This window comes from Aquila chrysaetos, chromosome 17, assembly GCF_900496995.4.
Source record: "Aquila chrysaetos chrysaetos chromosome 17, bAquChr1.4, whole genome shotgun sequence".
Taxonomy (NCBI): domain Eukaryota; kingdom Metazoa; phylum Chordata; class Aves; order Accipitriformes; family Accipitridae; genus Aquila; species Aquila chrysaetos.
The window spans coordinates 3,477,885-3,490,925 of record NC_044020.1 but is presented as its reverse complement, the minus strand read 5'-3'; the positions used below and the strand labels follow the sequence as shown (position 1 = coordinate 3,490,925).

The 13,041-nt window shown below is 50.5% G+C and overlaps 1 protein-coding gene across 1 annotated transcript; it reads left to right on the top strand.

The window, feature by feature from the left end:
* The first annotated feature begins 5,682 nt into the window (after nucleotides 1-5,682).
* On the top strand, nucleotides 5,683-12,190 carry HMOX1 (heme oxygenase 1). Its single transcript, XM_030041367.2, has 5 exons — nucleotides 5,683-5,920; nucleotides 6,249-6,366; nucleotides 8,764-9,255; nucleotides 9,868-9,976; nucleotides 11,457-12,190. Exons 1-5 carry the CDS (start codon nucleotides 5,769-5,771, stop codon nucleotides 11,591-11,593), a joined length of 1,008 nt encoding a protein of 335 aa, XP_029897227.1. The 5' UTR covers nucleotides 5,683-5,768; the 3' UTR covers nucleotides 11,594-12,190.
* The last annotated feature ends 851 nt before the right edge of the window (nucleotides 12,191-13,041 follow it).

The window sequence follows — 13,041 nt, the reverse complement described above, 5'->3', positions numbered from 1 at the left end:
AAAAGCCAGGGTGTGGGTGATCTGCTGCTAGCAGTGACCCTCTGCCTGTCCCCACTTGCCTCCAGGCAGGGACGTGTTTTGTGCAGCGACTCACACCATCAACCACCGGCTCCGGCAGAGCGATAAGGGGGACGCTCACCCCATTCCAAGCACCTTTGGTCCCTCTCGCCTCTGCCAGGCCTCACCTGGCGGCTGAAAGCTTTAATTCAAATCTCATGTTGCCCAGGTGCTCTTGTTAATGATTATTTAGCTTAAGAGCTGCAGCCACAACCCCGAGGTCCTGCTGTGCCGGGCACTGCGCAGGGGAAGGGGATCTCTGCCACACAGAGCCGACAGCCCCGGCTCCCCGGGATGCTAGGGAAGATCTCCCCAAAATGAGGGATTGCGCTTGCGGCTGCAGTCCGTAAGTACCGTGGTACACGGGGCTCTCCAACGCTGAGCCCACTCTGCCCCTAAATGAAGGGCTTTGAAGAAATATCTGCCCTTGCTAATCCTTCTTTGGCTTATTTCTTCTTGCTGGCATGTAGCTGTCACCCTTTCAAAACAGATAGCAGCACGGTGGGTAAATACAGTCTTGCCTGCCTGCCCTGGAGTGATCTTTGGTAATGAGTGAAGAAAAAGGGAGCGGGGAGGTGGGGGACACAAGCTGTGTCACAGACATCCAGTGGGGCCTTGGGTAAGTCACTTAAATTCAGCACACCCCGCATGCCAGCCTCTAAAATAAACTCATTCCCACACCCTGTATCTCCCGGATTTGGTGTTTTCCACCAGCACAGGTGAAGCTGGGTGCCCACCCAGCACCCCAGAGAGCAGTGCTCCCCTGCCTTCATACCCCCTGCATGGAGCAGGGACCGTCCCCATCCCGGGACAGACGGTCCCAACGTCCTCCACGTCCCCAGGTCAGCGAGGTGTGCGGCTTTCCCAGCCCAGCACACCAGTTTTTCCGACCTTTCCCAACCCGCCTGGTGCAGCTGCAGAGGGCTGGGAAAGCACAGCTGGATGGGGAAACATTTTGCGGCTGCCAGTGATGCCGTACGTCCCGCCGGGACACCCCACTCTTGCGTGAGCCCCCAAAACCCTGCACCCTGCCTCCTGCTAATGCTGGCTCATCCCTTCCCGAGCGTGGGCGTCCTGCTGAGTCAGGGTCAAGCCGGGACGGCACGTATTGCTGAGTCAAGGTTTCAGGCAGTGGCGGAGGGGCTCTTTTGCTGAGTCACGGTGCAGCAGGGTCCACGTGAGGCTGTTTATTAAGGGGTGGTTTCCTGCACGCCGCCCTGAGATTGCAGCTGCTGCTTTTGGCCTCGGTCCCGTTTTTCAGGACAATCGGAGAAATCTCCAGAAACAGCCCCGGCTGCCCGCGACCCGTTGGCTGCACAGCCCCGTGTAGGAGGGGGACACGTGTCTCCCGTACCCCAGGGGCAGGGAAGCATGCAGGGGTGGTTTGGAAACCTTGAGGGGGGGGTGTCTGGGTCTCACTCTCTTTGCAAAACTCGGTTTCCAGCTCCATCTCCTCCCCTCCCCTGAGAAAGGGCTGTGAGCTGTGGCACAAGGTCCTCTTTGTTGCGTATGTGTGATTTTCAAATCCAGATTTTCACAGTTTGTCCTGTCTCGCAGTCAGGGCACGCTTTGTTTTACACGGTTGTAGCACTGAAACAAAGGAGGAGGCACGGACTGAAACATTTGCACAAACGGGATTTTAACTTGCTAAACTCTGCCCTACTCCCTTCCACACCTCCCTTTTGCTCCCAAAGCAAATGCCCAGCAGGACACGGGGTCGATCCCCACCAGCACCAAGACTCTAAGGAGCGTGGTCGGCTCTACACACCCTCCCCCAAAATTTCAGCCCTGCGTACCCGTAACCTGGAGACCTGCTTCACATTTTAGGTCGCTGCCTGACCCTGGGTCTCTGGTCACAAAGCAGGCAAGTGCCTTGCAGGGCGCTTGCTCTGTTCTCGCTCCTCTCCCACCTGTATCTTTGATCTAGACTTGGATTGTTTGATGCTGACGGCATCGAGCACACTCAGTTCTGCCAGGGCCAGGCTGGGCCGGGCAACGTCCCTTTGATAAACACAAATTAACCCACAGAGTATCCCTGTATACTCCAGCACTGACTCCCTTCTTCAGCAAGTCACTTTAAGCAGTTATCGCAACTTCTTTTTTTTTTTTCCCTGCCATTACACAGCAAATCCTGGTTACTGAGTCAACTTTCGCGGCTGCATTTTGCTGTGTCATGGTCCAAGCAACCCCATTAACCCTCTGAGCTGGCAAAGGTTGGCTTTCACCGGGTGGTGCCTTCCCTGCCGAGCCGAGCCACCGGCAGCTGCCTGCCAGAGCCCAGTGTGGAAAAAAGCACTTCCCACACCGGTTCAGAAGAGCTGACTTTGCACTCCGTGACTGCCTGTGAAACCAGGCATTTCTGACCATAAATCTATCGGCAGAATGGGCTGTTAAGTGCTCTGAGAAAGGAGAAAAAGAGGAGAAAATCCCTCACCTCCCTACCCCTGATTAAAACACTGACTCCTCAATAACTTTCTGTTGTTAATCATTCATCTAACCCATTTCTTGATTAAGCATTTTCTCAGGGGCTGGGCTGTGCAGATGGAGGCATTTAAGCCCAGCAGGAACTGTTACAAATATCTTGCCTGAGGCTACTTGATTCATCTTTGCTAGAAATCTCCTGGGCAGTTTTAGTGGTGCCCATGCACATCGCTCTCACAGCAAGTTGCTCCGGCATCACCCAGCCGCTGCTCGCTGGAAGAGCAGGAGACGACAGGACTTCTGGCAGGCACGGCGGAGACCACAGGTCTGACACTTTGATGAGATCCAAGCGAAAATCTCCTAGTGACCTGGATGCGGGGCTGGCTTTTGCTTTCCTGTGGCCCGCTATGCCCAGACTGAGTTGCTGTGGGAGCCAGTTTGTTCCTTTTGCTAAATGCACGCACCTCCTTCCCCGTGCATCGTCCTCAAGTGTCGGCTTCCCAAGTTCTCTTCTAGGAAGATCTCTGCCAGCACGTTGGCACACTCGGTGTCTCTAACCTCCCCACAGCACATAGCAACAGCACAGCAGAAGCAATACAAAAGTCCTCCCTGCAGAGCAACGGATGGGGCCAGAAATGCCCCAGGCCGGGGACTGCAAAGATGATGACACCACACTTTCAGTTCTCCTTCCATCTTGCTGAAGGGCATTTGGGCCTTTCCGGAGACCTGGGCCCGGTCTTACAGCTGCTCCATCCCAAGTAACCCTGACCAGCTAGAGATCAGACAGCATAAATCGGTTATGGGGCACGGCTTGCTTGCCTGCACCTATGGAAAAGCTCACAGCGGAGGTGAACTGCAGTAGGGACCTTCTCTCTTGTGACCAGCCCAGGAGAAGGTCAAGCCCCAAGATCCAGAAGGAGGTACATTGGCTCCATGTCCTGGGGCAGTGTGGTTACCAGCCCAGACTTCTTCCTGGGAAGAAGTATCCTACCTGGAATGGCAGCGACATGACTAGACACCCCCTCTCTCTTTCCCCTGGTCTCACATCCACACCTACCACAACCCTGGATGAAAAGGAAGGAGGAGGACCTTTTGGATAAATCCTTTAGAGTGCCTCCAAGCATGCAACCTCTTGGAAGAAGGCAGGCAGGGGACAAAAGCACTGGCCTGAAAGCAACCAGAAAGTCCCTGGGGAGGAACTGGGTGCATTACCAGAGCTGCAGAATGGAGGTGAAAGCAGGGGCAGGGCTTGAGGGTTGGATTTTTTTCATATTATTTCATAAAATGAATCATATTATTAATTTTCGTATTCTCATATATTTCCTACTTCCCTCCACCAGAACTACAGGTTCAAACCGTGCTCCAGCCTCCCGTGTCAGAACAGGACTCACTGAAAAGGACAGAAAATGTGAGCTTTAAGGAGCGATGCCAGAAGGAAACGCTCATTTTGGGGCCATCCCCGTGGCAAAATAGCATCAATGTTTTCAGGAGGGACTGGCCATGCAGCCCTACGCTCCCATGGGCTCCACACAGGAGCCCTCTCTCAGAGGACGTTTGGGGTTTTGTCACACTTGCTTCAAAGATTCACACATCCTGAGATATATTTATTTTACTTTACAGAAAAAAAAGCAAGCCAGCAGCAAGTTGTCTGCAATGGCATGGGGGTAAGAGTGGAATGTGACAGCTTTTGCTAGCATGCACTGTTGCTTTAAAAGACAAAAGCAAGGCAGGAAAAGTCTGGCTGAGTCAGGGTGGAAGCGCTGAGTAATCCTTCCTGAGTGCTGCACCGCACACCAGATGTCTGACCGAGTCAAAAAACAAGCATGGAAGCATATTTCCTCCAGGACATCTTTCTAACTTACAGCACCAAACCCAGCTGTGGCCAGATGTAGGTGCAGCGACAGGGAGACACGCGAGACACGCGGCTTGGATGGCAGCACCCACCAGGAAAACCCCAGAGTGGACTCACTAGAGGGGACAGATGGACAGAAGATGCCACAGTCCTTCCCCCTTCCTCCCCAGGCTCTGTCTCCCTACCACCCCGCACACGACTGCACCACGGGGCTTTTTCACCCCCCCAGCAGCAGGGGAATGGTGGGTTTAAGTGCCCTGTTCTCTGAGTTGAGCACAAAACGTGTGCTTTTCCAAAGTACGGCTGGCCAATGCATCATCCGCCCTGGCTAGCCCTGCTTCCAGCACAGCTACAGTTGGAAAAGAAGGGCCCCACTTCATCTGTTGGCTGCCTCCTTGACCACTTCACCGGACAAAACAGCAGAGCAGCCAGCTACTGGCAGAAGCACCTTGTCCAACTCTCTTTTCCCAAATCGGAGAAATTACTTGCTTTTGAAAGTCTCTGCAGACTTCCTCGGTTTCCCCCAAGTCCTGGATCACATCTTTTCAGTCCACCAGCTACCCTAGCCTTCTGGGCATTTAAGAGATGGAGTGCTATTCTCCTAACTTGCCCTGCACACAGCTGTGTGCTGTTGCCACACAAATCAGTATTTTTTCCATGCACAAGGGAGCGTGGAAAGGATTTCCAGTGCAGGCACGCTTGTGCTGGCTCTATGCAAAGAGACAGGGTTTATTCCCCGCTGCCCAGCACTGTGCCAGGGCAGTTCTGGCACTTGCAGACCAGAGCTGGCGCATGCAGGGACCACAGCAGCCGGATTACCCCGGTGACCGGGTCTGGTACATACCCCAGGGTCCCTGCTGTGGTCCCTGCCGTGAAGGGGGTATGCTCGTAACCTGTAGTGCCGAGCTCCCCATCCCGTGGCCCGCAAGGACCGCGTTACCTGAAAGACTCTTTTAAGACACGCACAGTCATGGGAAAGAAAACGTTAATATCTGAGTCGTGCTGGAGCAGATGAGGGCAAGTGCTGTATTAGCTCCCCGGGCAGGGTGCAGCCGGGACACAGGCTGGGGTGTAAGAAGAGGAGGTTGCCCACCCTGCCCCAGGCACTAGCCCTGTAAATCCACCTCTCCTTCTCCAACCCCGCTGCCCCCAGCACAACGGGCACCTCTTGCAGCATCTGGGCTCTGCCTGCCATGGGCGCTGCGCCGAAAGCGTTACGGAACCAGGCACCCTTGAAGGAGAAGTCGCTGGACATCCTCTTGTTTGTGCTTAGTAATCAAGACATATCAGGTGGCTTCTTTCTGGACCCTTGGGGCTGCAGGCGAGGAGCGGGCGACAGCCGTGCTGGGAAGGGAAGTGCGGTGGTGTTGCAAGAAGTTTGTACTCACACTGAGGTCAGCAGTTTGGCTGCTCACGTGGCCTGGCAGTATAAAGCTGGATGCGGGAGCTGGGCTGCCCAGCTCAAGAGCTTCACTGTACTGGGAGCAGAAGGGAAGGAGGAAAGCACGAGCAAGCAAAAACAACAGGGAAGCGGAGGAGTGAAACGACGGGGAGAAACATGGAAACTTCCCAGACACACGGCTCCGAAAGGTGAGAGCGGGATGGGAACGAGAGGGAATTTTTTTTGCCAGAAGAGTATTGTGTTTCTCCCCTTGCTTTTAGGCACGCTGTTCCTGTTTCTGCTCTGCAGGGAACGGCATGCTCCTGCTTTCACCTCTGGATGGAGTCTGTCAGTCTTCCTCGCTCGGGACAGCGTTTGGGATGCTAGCGCTCCCCACTTCCCATCTGTGGCTCTCGGGAATGCTCTGCTCCTTTTCCTGCCATCCCAGGCTCCCCCTTTTTTCCTAGAGAGCCAAGATCCGTTTTGCCAGAGGAGAGCGACAGCACTGACATCTGTTTTGCTGCTCTTCCCCTGCAGGTCCAAGGACCTGTCAGAACTGATGAAGGAAGCTACCAAGGAGGTGCACGAGCAGGCGGAGAACACGCCGTTCATGAGGAATTTCCAGAAGGGGCAGGTGTCACTCCACGAGTTTAAGGTATTTCATAGCAGCGTTGCTTGGGGATGGGATTTCCTCAGCAGGAAATACACTGTTAGATCAGACAGGCTGCACGGGGACTAAAGCGGGGAGGATGGGGATGGCACAAGGAAGGAGTTTTGCATTACAGCTGTCTGATGTCAGCATCTCCTCTGCAAAACATCCTCCTCATCAAACTCCAGCACCCTAAGATCTTTCCGGCCCCTCTTGCAAAAGGCAGGGCAGGACTGTGCATATCACCATGGGCAGCCAAGCTGAAACAGGATAAAAAGATGAAGAGTGTGATGGGATTAATGCAATTGCTTTTCTCTTTCTTCATAAATACCTGCATGTTAATTATTGGCAATGATATCTAATGGGGATACAAATATGTGCAGATACTTGAGTGGCTGAAATGCCAAAAAGAGGGAGAATACTAAATTTACAACACTCTAAGCAGCTACAGCTAGAAATAATGATGGAGTAGTGAGAAAATGAGGATGTGGGATCATCTCTGGGACTGAACTTTGCAGTGTTTCTGTTGTCACTTGGGTTATACCAGAGCTGAGATCGTGAACAATAATAACTCAAAGGCAGACTGAGTTTGAGCAAGCCATGTCTGCCACTAACAGGTAGGAGCCTGTTGCTTTTCTTAAGATAAAAGAGAAACATTTGCAGACATTAGTCTGCACCTAACCTGGCTAGATACGTGATTCCTGGGATCTGAGCCACATAACAACGCCATGAGCAAAAACAAAGCACACACCTGGGCCAGAAATTCCTGGGAGGCTATAGGATGTGACGTGTGGGCTTGCAAATAACAGCTAGTGATCCAACCTGTGGTTTAATTACTTTGTTGTTGAATTGTTCCTTGGCAAATAAATCCACAAGAGTAGGAAAAAGACTACTTATTTCTGACAGGTCACATTCAGGATATTTAGTCAAGCATAAATTTAATCTCAGGTGCTGACTTCCTGGTGTTAGAAATGCGGCATTGGTTAGGCAGTGAACTTGGAGACAGGCTGGCAATAACGTAAAAAGTCAGGCCTTCAGGAATACAGCTCACTTTCTTAGAAGATATTTACATGCTGTCAGGGGAGTGAGATGTGACATGGGTTTTAAAAAAATGAGTTTTCAAAAGCCACATTTCCCATTAAACCACTACCTGCTTCTGAAAACATCCAGTCAAGTTATATTTTCTTCATTTGTTAGGCAATGTTCCCATATTTTGTTCCTTTTCCAGTAAGCTGGATAACATGGTACTGTTTAAAAACCTCTTTTTTTGTTTACTCTCTTGGCAAACCTATGTACGTGTCCTGACACTTGACTCCCCAGAATCTGAGTATTTGTTTCCACAACCAAGCCACTGCCCATGTGCTTATCAAAGTCCTATTTGCTGGCAGAGTGGGGAAAAGTTTAAACGGCAACTCTTTTACTGCAGAACTGATTGCTTTGTGGGAGAGTAAACTGCTTTCTCTCCTGTCATCAGCGTAACTTCCCCCCCCAAACCTGACTCACCTGTACTGCAATACCTTCATGTTTTACCCTTTGCTGCTGATAAGGGATTCCAGTGTAAGGAAGGGGTGGGGTAGTTGTAAATATCAATACAGCCTCTGAAAACAGAATGCCCGGGGAAAGAAAGAACACAGCTAGATTGTCTTATGCCACGTGGAAAAGCTGGCAGATAGAAGAAAGTATCGCGTAAGCTGGGAAAAACAACAATAACAATGGTTTCAAAATAGAGAGGAGAACACACATCCTCGCAGCGCTCCTTCACAAAGGCATCTTTTAGAGGCAGGCTGTGCTTCCCAGCCCCCTTTTATCTTGTCTCCTCGAGGCAACCAAGGAGGCAACCCCACTTGCAAGTCTGAATGGGGACAGCGGTGGTGCCTCAGTTCCCAGGATGGTGGGATGCCAACAGGATGAATATGTTGAAAAATAAACAGGGTGTGTCATCGTCTCACAAGGCCCCACAAAGGGAAGCCACATGTTGAAGCATTCAGATTTGAACAATGCACCAGAAAATATACCTTTGGGAATACCCTCTCTATTGACCGAGGGAATGAGGAGAATAGACCAGGCATGATTTAATAGGGCTTCTCTTTCCATTACATCAAGCTGCAAGACCTTTAACTTGAAGGTGAAGGCAGCTGCTTTTAAGGGCAGGTAAGACCAACATCTGCTGGAAAGGGCTTAGATCTTACCTGATGCTGCCTCAAGCAGAAGGGGAAGGGCTAAACTGTGTCTCACTGCACCTTGCGACTCTGTTTTCCACATGGGAAACCTGCAACATCACAGATGTGCGTGAGTCACACTAGGTGCGCCCATGAGTAACTTTTTCATTAGTAGGATTTGTCCCCCAACCCTGAAGCAGACAGACAGATGCACCTGTAGCTCATCCTCTTCCTTCTCTTTCAGCTGGTTACGGCATCCTTGTACTTCATCTACTCTGCTCTGGAAGAAGAGATTGAACGTAACAAGGACAACCCAGTTTTTGCCCCTGTGTATTTTCCGGCGGAGCTGCACCGGAAAGCTGCCCTGGAGGAAGACTTGGAGTACTTCTACGGCAGCAACTGGAGGGGAGAGATCCCGTGTCCTGAGGCTACTCAGAAATACGTTGAGAGGATCCACTACGTAGGCAAGAACCAGCCAGAGCTCCTGGTGGCCCATGCCTACACTCGCTATTTGGGAGACCTGTCTGGGGGGCAGGTGCTGAAGAAAATTGCCCAAAAGGCCCTCCAGCTGCCCGCCACTGGAGAAGGTCTGGCTTTCTTCACCTTCGATGGAGTCTCCAACGCCACCAAGTTCAAGCAGCTCTATCGCTCCCGCATGAATGCCCTCGAGATGGATCTTGCCACTAAGAAAAGAGTCTTGGAGGAGGCCAAGAAAGCATTCCTGCTAAATATACAGGTAACAACCAGACAGCCCTGCCTGTCCGCACCCTCTCTGAAACAGGATAATAGCTACAGGGCAAAGGCAAAGCCGGTATTTCTGCCGTGGAGTTTACGGGAAGTTGTGGATTAGGGCAAGCCAGTCAGAGTTGGATGGCTACACTTGTCCAAACTGGGAGCCTAGTAAAAGGCTGGTCTCTGAAAAGCTCTTCTCCCTCCCTTAGGGTTTGAATTCAGTCTCTTCCATGTGGCATTATTCAGATATGAATGAGGGCTTATACTGGGAGTGGGGATCACTGCCGATCTGTCCTACCTCTATAGTACAGCTCCACAGGTCCTCTGTGGATGCTGACTAGATGCACAGGTATCTTGCTTTCCTCACCATCAGAAGATGGGCAATAGCCTTCTCCTGAGCTGGAAGCTTCAGGGAGAACCTGTAAAGTGAACAAGGAGTTTGAAAGACATGCTCTTGATGCCACAGACAGATTATGTTCTGTGCAAAAAGTGCCAGGAGACTTAGACTGAAGGCTTGTGTCTTCCTCTAGTTCTTAAAGTGCCTAGGGCAGGGGCAAGGGGTATAGTGAAAGAAGAAGAGGAGGCCACATAACGAGACAGTGTTCCCTCTTCTCAGGTGTTTGAGGCGCTGCAGGAGCTGGTGTCTAAGGGCCAGGAGAATGGTCACACTGTGCAGCTGAAGGCAGAGCTTCGCACAAGGAACATTAACAAATCACATGAGCAAGGTAAGACACTTCTAAGGGCAGGTGTTTAACATTGCCCCTTGTGGTTTTGTTCTCCTCCCTTCCTCTGTTCTTGTTTGTAAAAGCCACAGAGAAATAAGCATGAGGTGCTTGCCCCATCTCTTCTCCAGCCATCAGTAGGTCGTGCAAGGATAGGCACTGGTGTGTGCAAAACCTCTTCCAGACATGACAGAGCAAGGATGACACATGTGGGCTCCCCAGAAATAGCATCAGTGAGGGACCTTTACAAGAAGAGACTCCCCTCTCCTCCTTTTAGGTTTTAACAGGTGTAAGGTTTATTTGCCACATGAGTTTTGACCACAGGGAAAACTCGCCTTGAGTTCACAGAAGTAAAGGCAGCAATTTTGGGCCCAGCAAATCAGCCGTGGTGCTGTGATGCTGACAGGAGGTTCTTCCAGACACAGAGCCTTATCCAACGGCCTGTCCTGTCGGACTAAGTCTCCCTCTGGTCATTTTCCTGCCTTCCAGAAGTATTTACTGAAAACACTCCTGAAAGTGTGCTGGGCTGATAGTGAGCATTGTTCTGGATGGTGAAATGTAACCAGCTGGGAAGTGAGGACGTACAGGCTGCCCATCAGTTTTGCAAAACTGAAAAATCTCCACTACTGGCAAGCGCTGATCCCAAACTGGGCAAAGCCCGAACAGCGGCTGCAAGCAGAGCAATCCCTTTTCACGGAGTCAGGCTTGTAACTGAGTGAGGAGCGGGCTCAGATGTTTACAAAGGAGAGTGGTTTCCCTGATAACGTGCGATTCAAATAAAAAAGCCCTTATGACCTACCTATTCTGATACTAAAAGGGAGATTTTTCAGTGCATGCTGGGTTGAACCACAGTTTTCCCGTGGCAAAGAATGAAAAGCAAACCTTGTCTTGTGCATCTCTATACAATGAAGCTTAAAGCAGCTTCTTTGGGAAAGGCAGTAAAAGTTCTCTGTGAAACTTTGCCGCTCCTTTCCCAATGCACTCATTAAAGTAGGATTTTCTGAAAAGTTTGGTGTTGGATGAGGAATCCCATCCTGAAGTTGTACTGGGAAAATTGTTTGTCTGGAGTGCTAAGGACTACCTGTTTAAGGTCATTAGATGCCTAACCAATGAAATCAATGAGAAGTAGGAGACAAAATGCCTTTTAAAATTCTGGCTTAAGTATTTGGCTGTCTTCTGCACACATCAGAGGTTTGATGGAGCTGGACAGTGGATTTATAAGCCTGTAAGGAGACAAGGGAAGAGGTTGTGAGCCTTTGAGATTCCCAGGTCAGGTCTGCTGCCTCCATTCTTCACCTACCCCAGGAGAGCAGAACCTGCTGCCACGGTTTCCCCCCAGCCCAAATGGGCTCTGGGCTTCCTCCTTCTCCCCTTGACCACTCCAGCAAGGTCTGCTCTGGCACTGGGGAGAGCAAGTGTGGCAGCTTCTTGCCTCAACCTCTTCTCACCTGCCTTTTTTTTTTTTTCTCCATATTTGATCTAGGTCCAGCACCTGGGCAAGAAAGTAAGAAGACAAACAGGAGACCCACAGACATGATGCCCATCACTCGCCTGGTGCGGTGGATCCTGGCGCTCAGCTTCCTAGCCACGACAGTTGCCCTGGGCTTATTTGCCATGTGAAAGAGCAGGACCTTCACCTTCTCTTCATGCCTTCCCTCACCCTGAACTAATCCACCTTCCCAGTCCTTGTGAGAGAAATTTCCCCCGACTGAGTACTGTGATCTTGGCTCTGCCACTAATATTAGGAGACTTTTCTCCCCAGAAATCAAAGAGCATGCTAAGGGGGTTCAGGCAAAGTCTCTCCTGTGCTTGGTGTGAGCTCTTCTCAGAGACTAACTTTATCACCAAAAACTAAGGGTAGAAAAGGCTAAAAACAATGGCCAGGAATTGTCATTGCTTTACAGACTGCCTGCAAAAACCCTACAGGATTTGAAATGCAGCTTTGACATCCATCTCTCCTCAGAAATATGAAGCTCCCCGGAGCTTCGTTTGCTCAATTTTTTATACTGCTAGATAATACTGTGATCACTTTTTCTGTGGAGCCATGTGGCTCCTGTGGGTTGTAGACTGTTTTATATGACACTAGTAGGTCTTTGTTAATTCTTTTTCCAATCATTTTTGTTTTTTAAAAAGCAGAAGACGGTTGTTGAAGATCAGTGTCATTCTCTTGTCTGGTTATATATAATTTATATACATAATAAACTTCAATGTAAAGTCTTCAGGCCTGGTGTTTCCTATTATTAAAGCCTTACCTGGGGAGAAAGGAGGTGTCTTTCTTCCTCCCAGTTTTATGTCTTTTGGAGCTGCTGCCTCCACAGACATGTCAATAGATGAAAGTGGGAGCTATCATCAGAGCCAGACTCCGCTCCCACTCAGTGCTAACAATAACCTGTTACAGGCTGGGGCAGGTTTCTTCAGCTCCTACATGCTGGTCTCTATTTCTAGAAATCGCACGAAATTCTGTGAGCGTACAAAGTATTTTTAAGGGGTGGAAGCCGTACGTAAGAGCTGGTTGCTATACTATTAAAAGCAAAAGGTGATGGGACCCTCAGCTGGTCGAAACCAGGATAGCTCTCCCTGACCACTACCAGTAAGGGCTCGGTTAGCAGACTGCCTTTGCGAGAACTTCAGCATGAATCAGAAAAGCAAGTATGTTTTCACCACCCAGAAATGAAATGCACATTAGGTTTGATCCTACGAGGCAGCTAAATGGGAGACATGAAGCATGCAACTGCACGCTCTCACCGAGGTAACAAACTAAGCCAACTTACTCCCAGGGCTCGGCAGGCACATGGCATTGCTAAAGACACACCAAACACACAGCACTGCTAGAGCAGCCCATACGCACAGCTTGCTTTCCTCCCCTTTTGCTGAGGCAGATCTGGAGGTCTGGCTTTGTGGCCAGCCACTGTTATGGCCATAGGCCCTATCTGCTTCGGAGGGTCTTCTAACACAGGAGTCACTGCAGGAGAGGCTGCAGTTCAGGTATGGCACAGCAGGTACCGACAAGGCCATTATCTATCAGCTCTGACTCCTTTCCTCTCTTTCTACGAGAAAGCCTCTGTGAT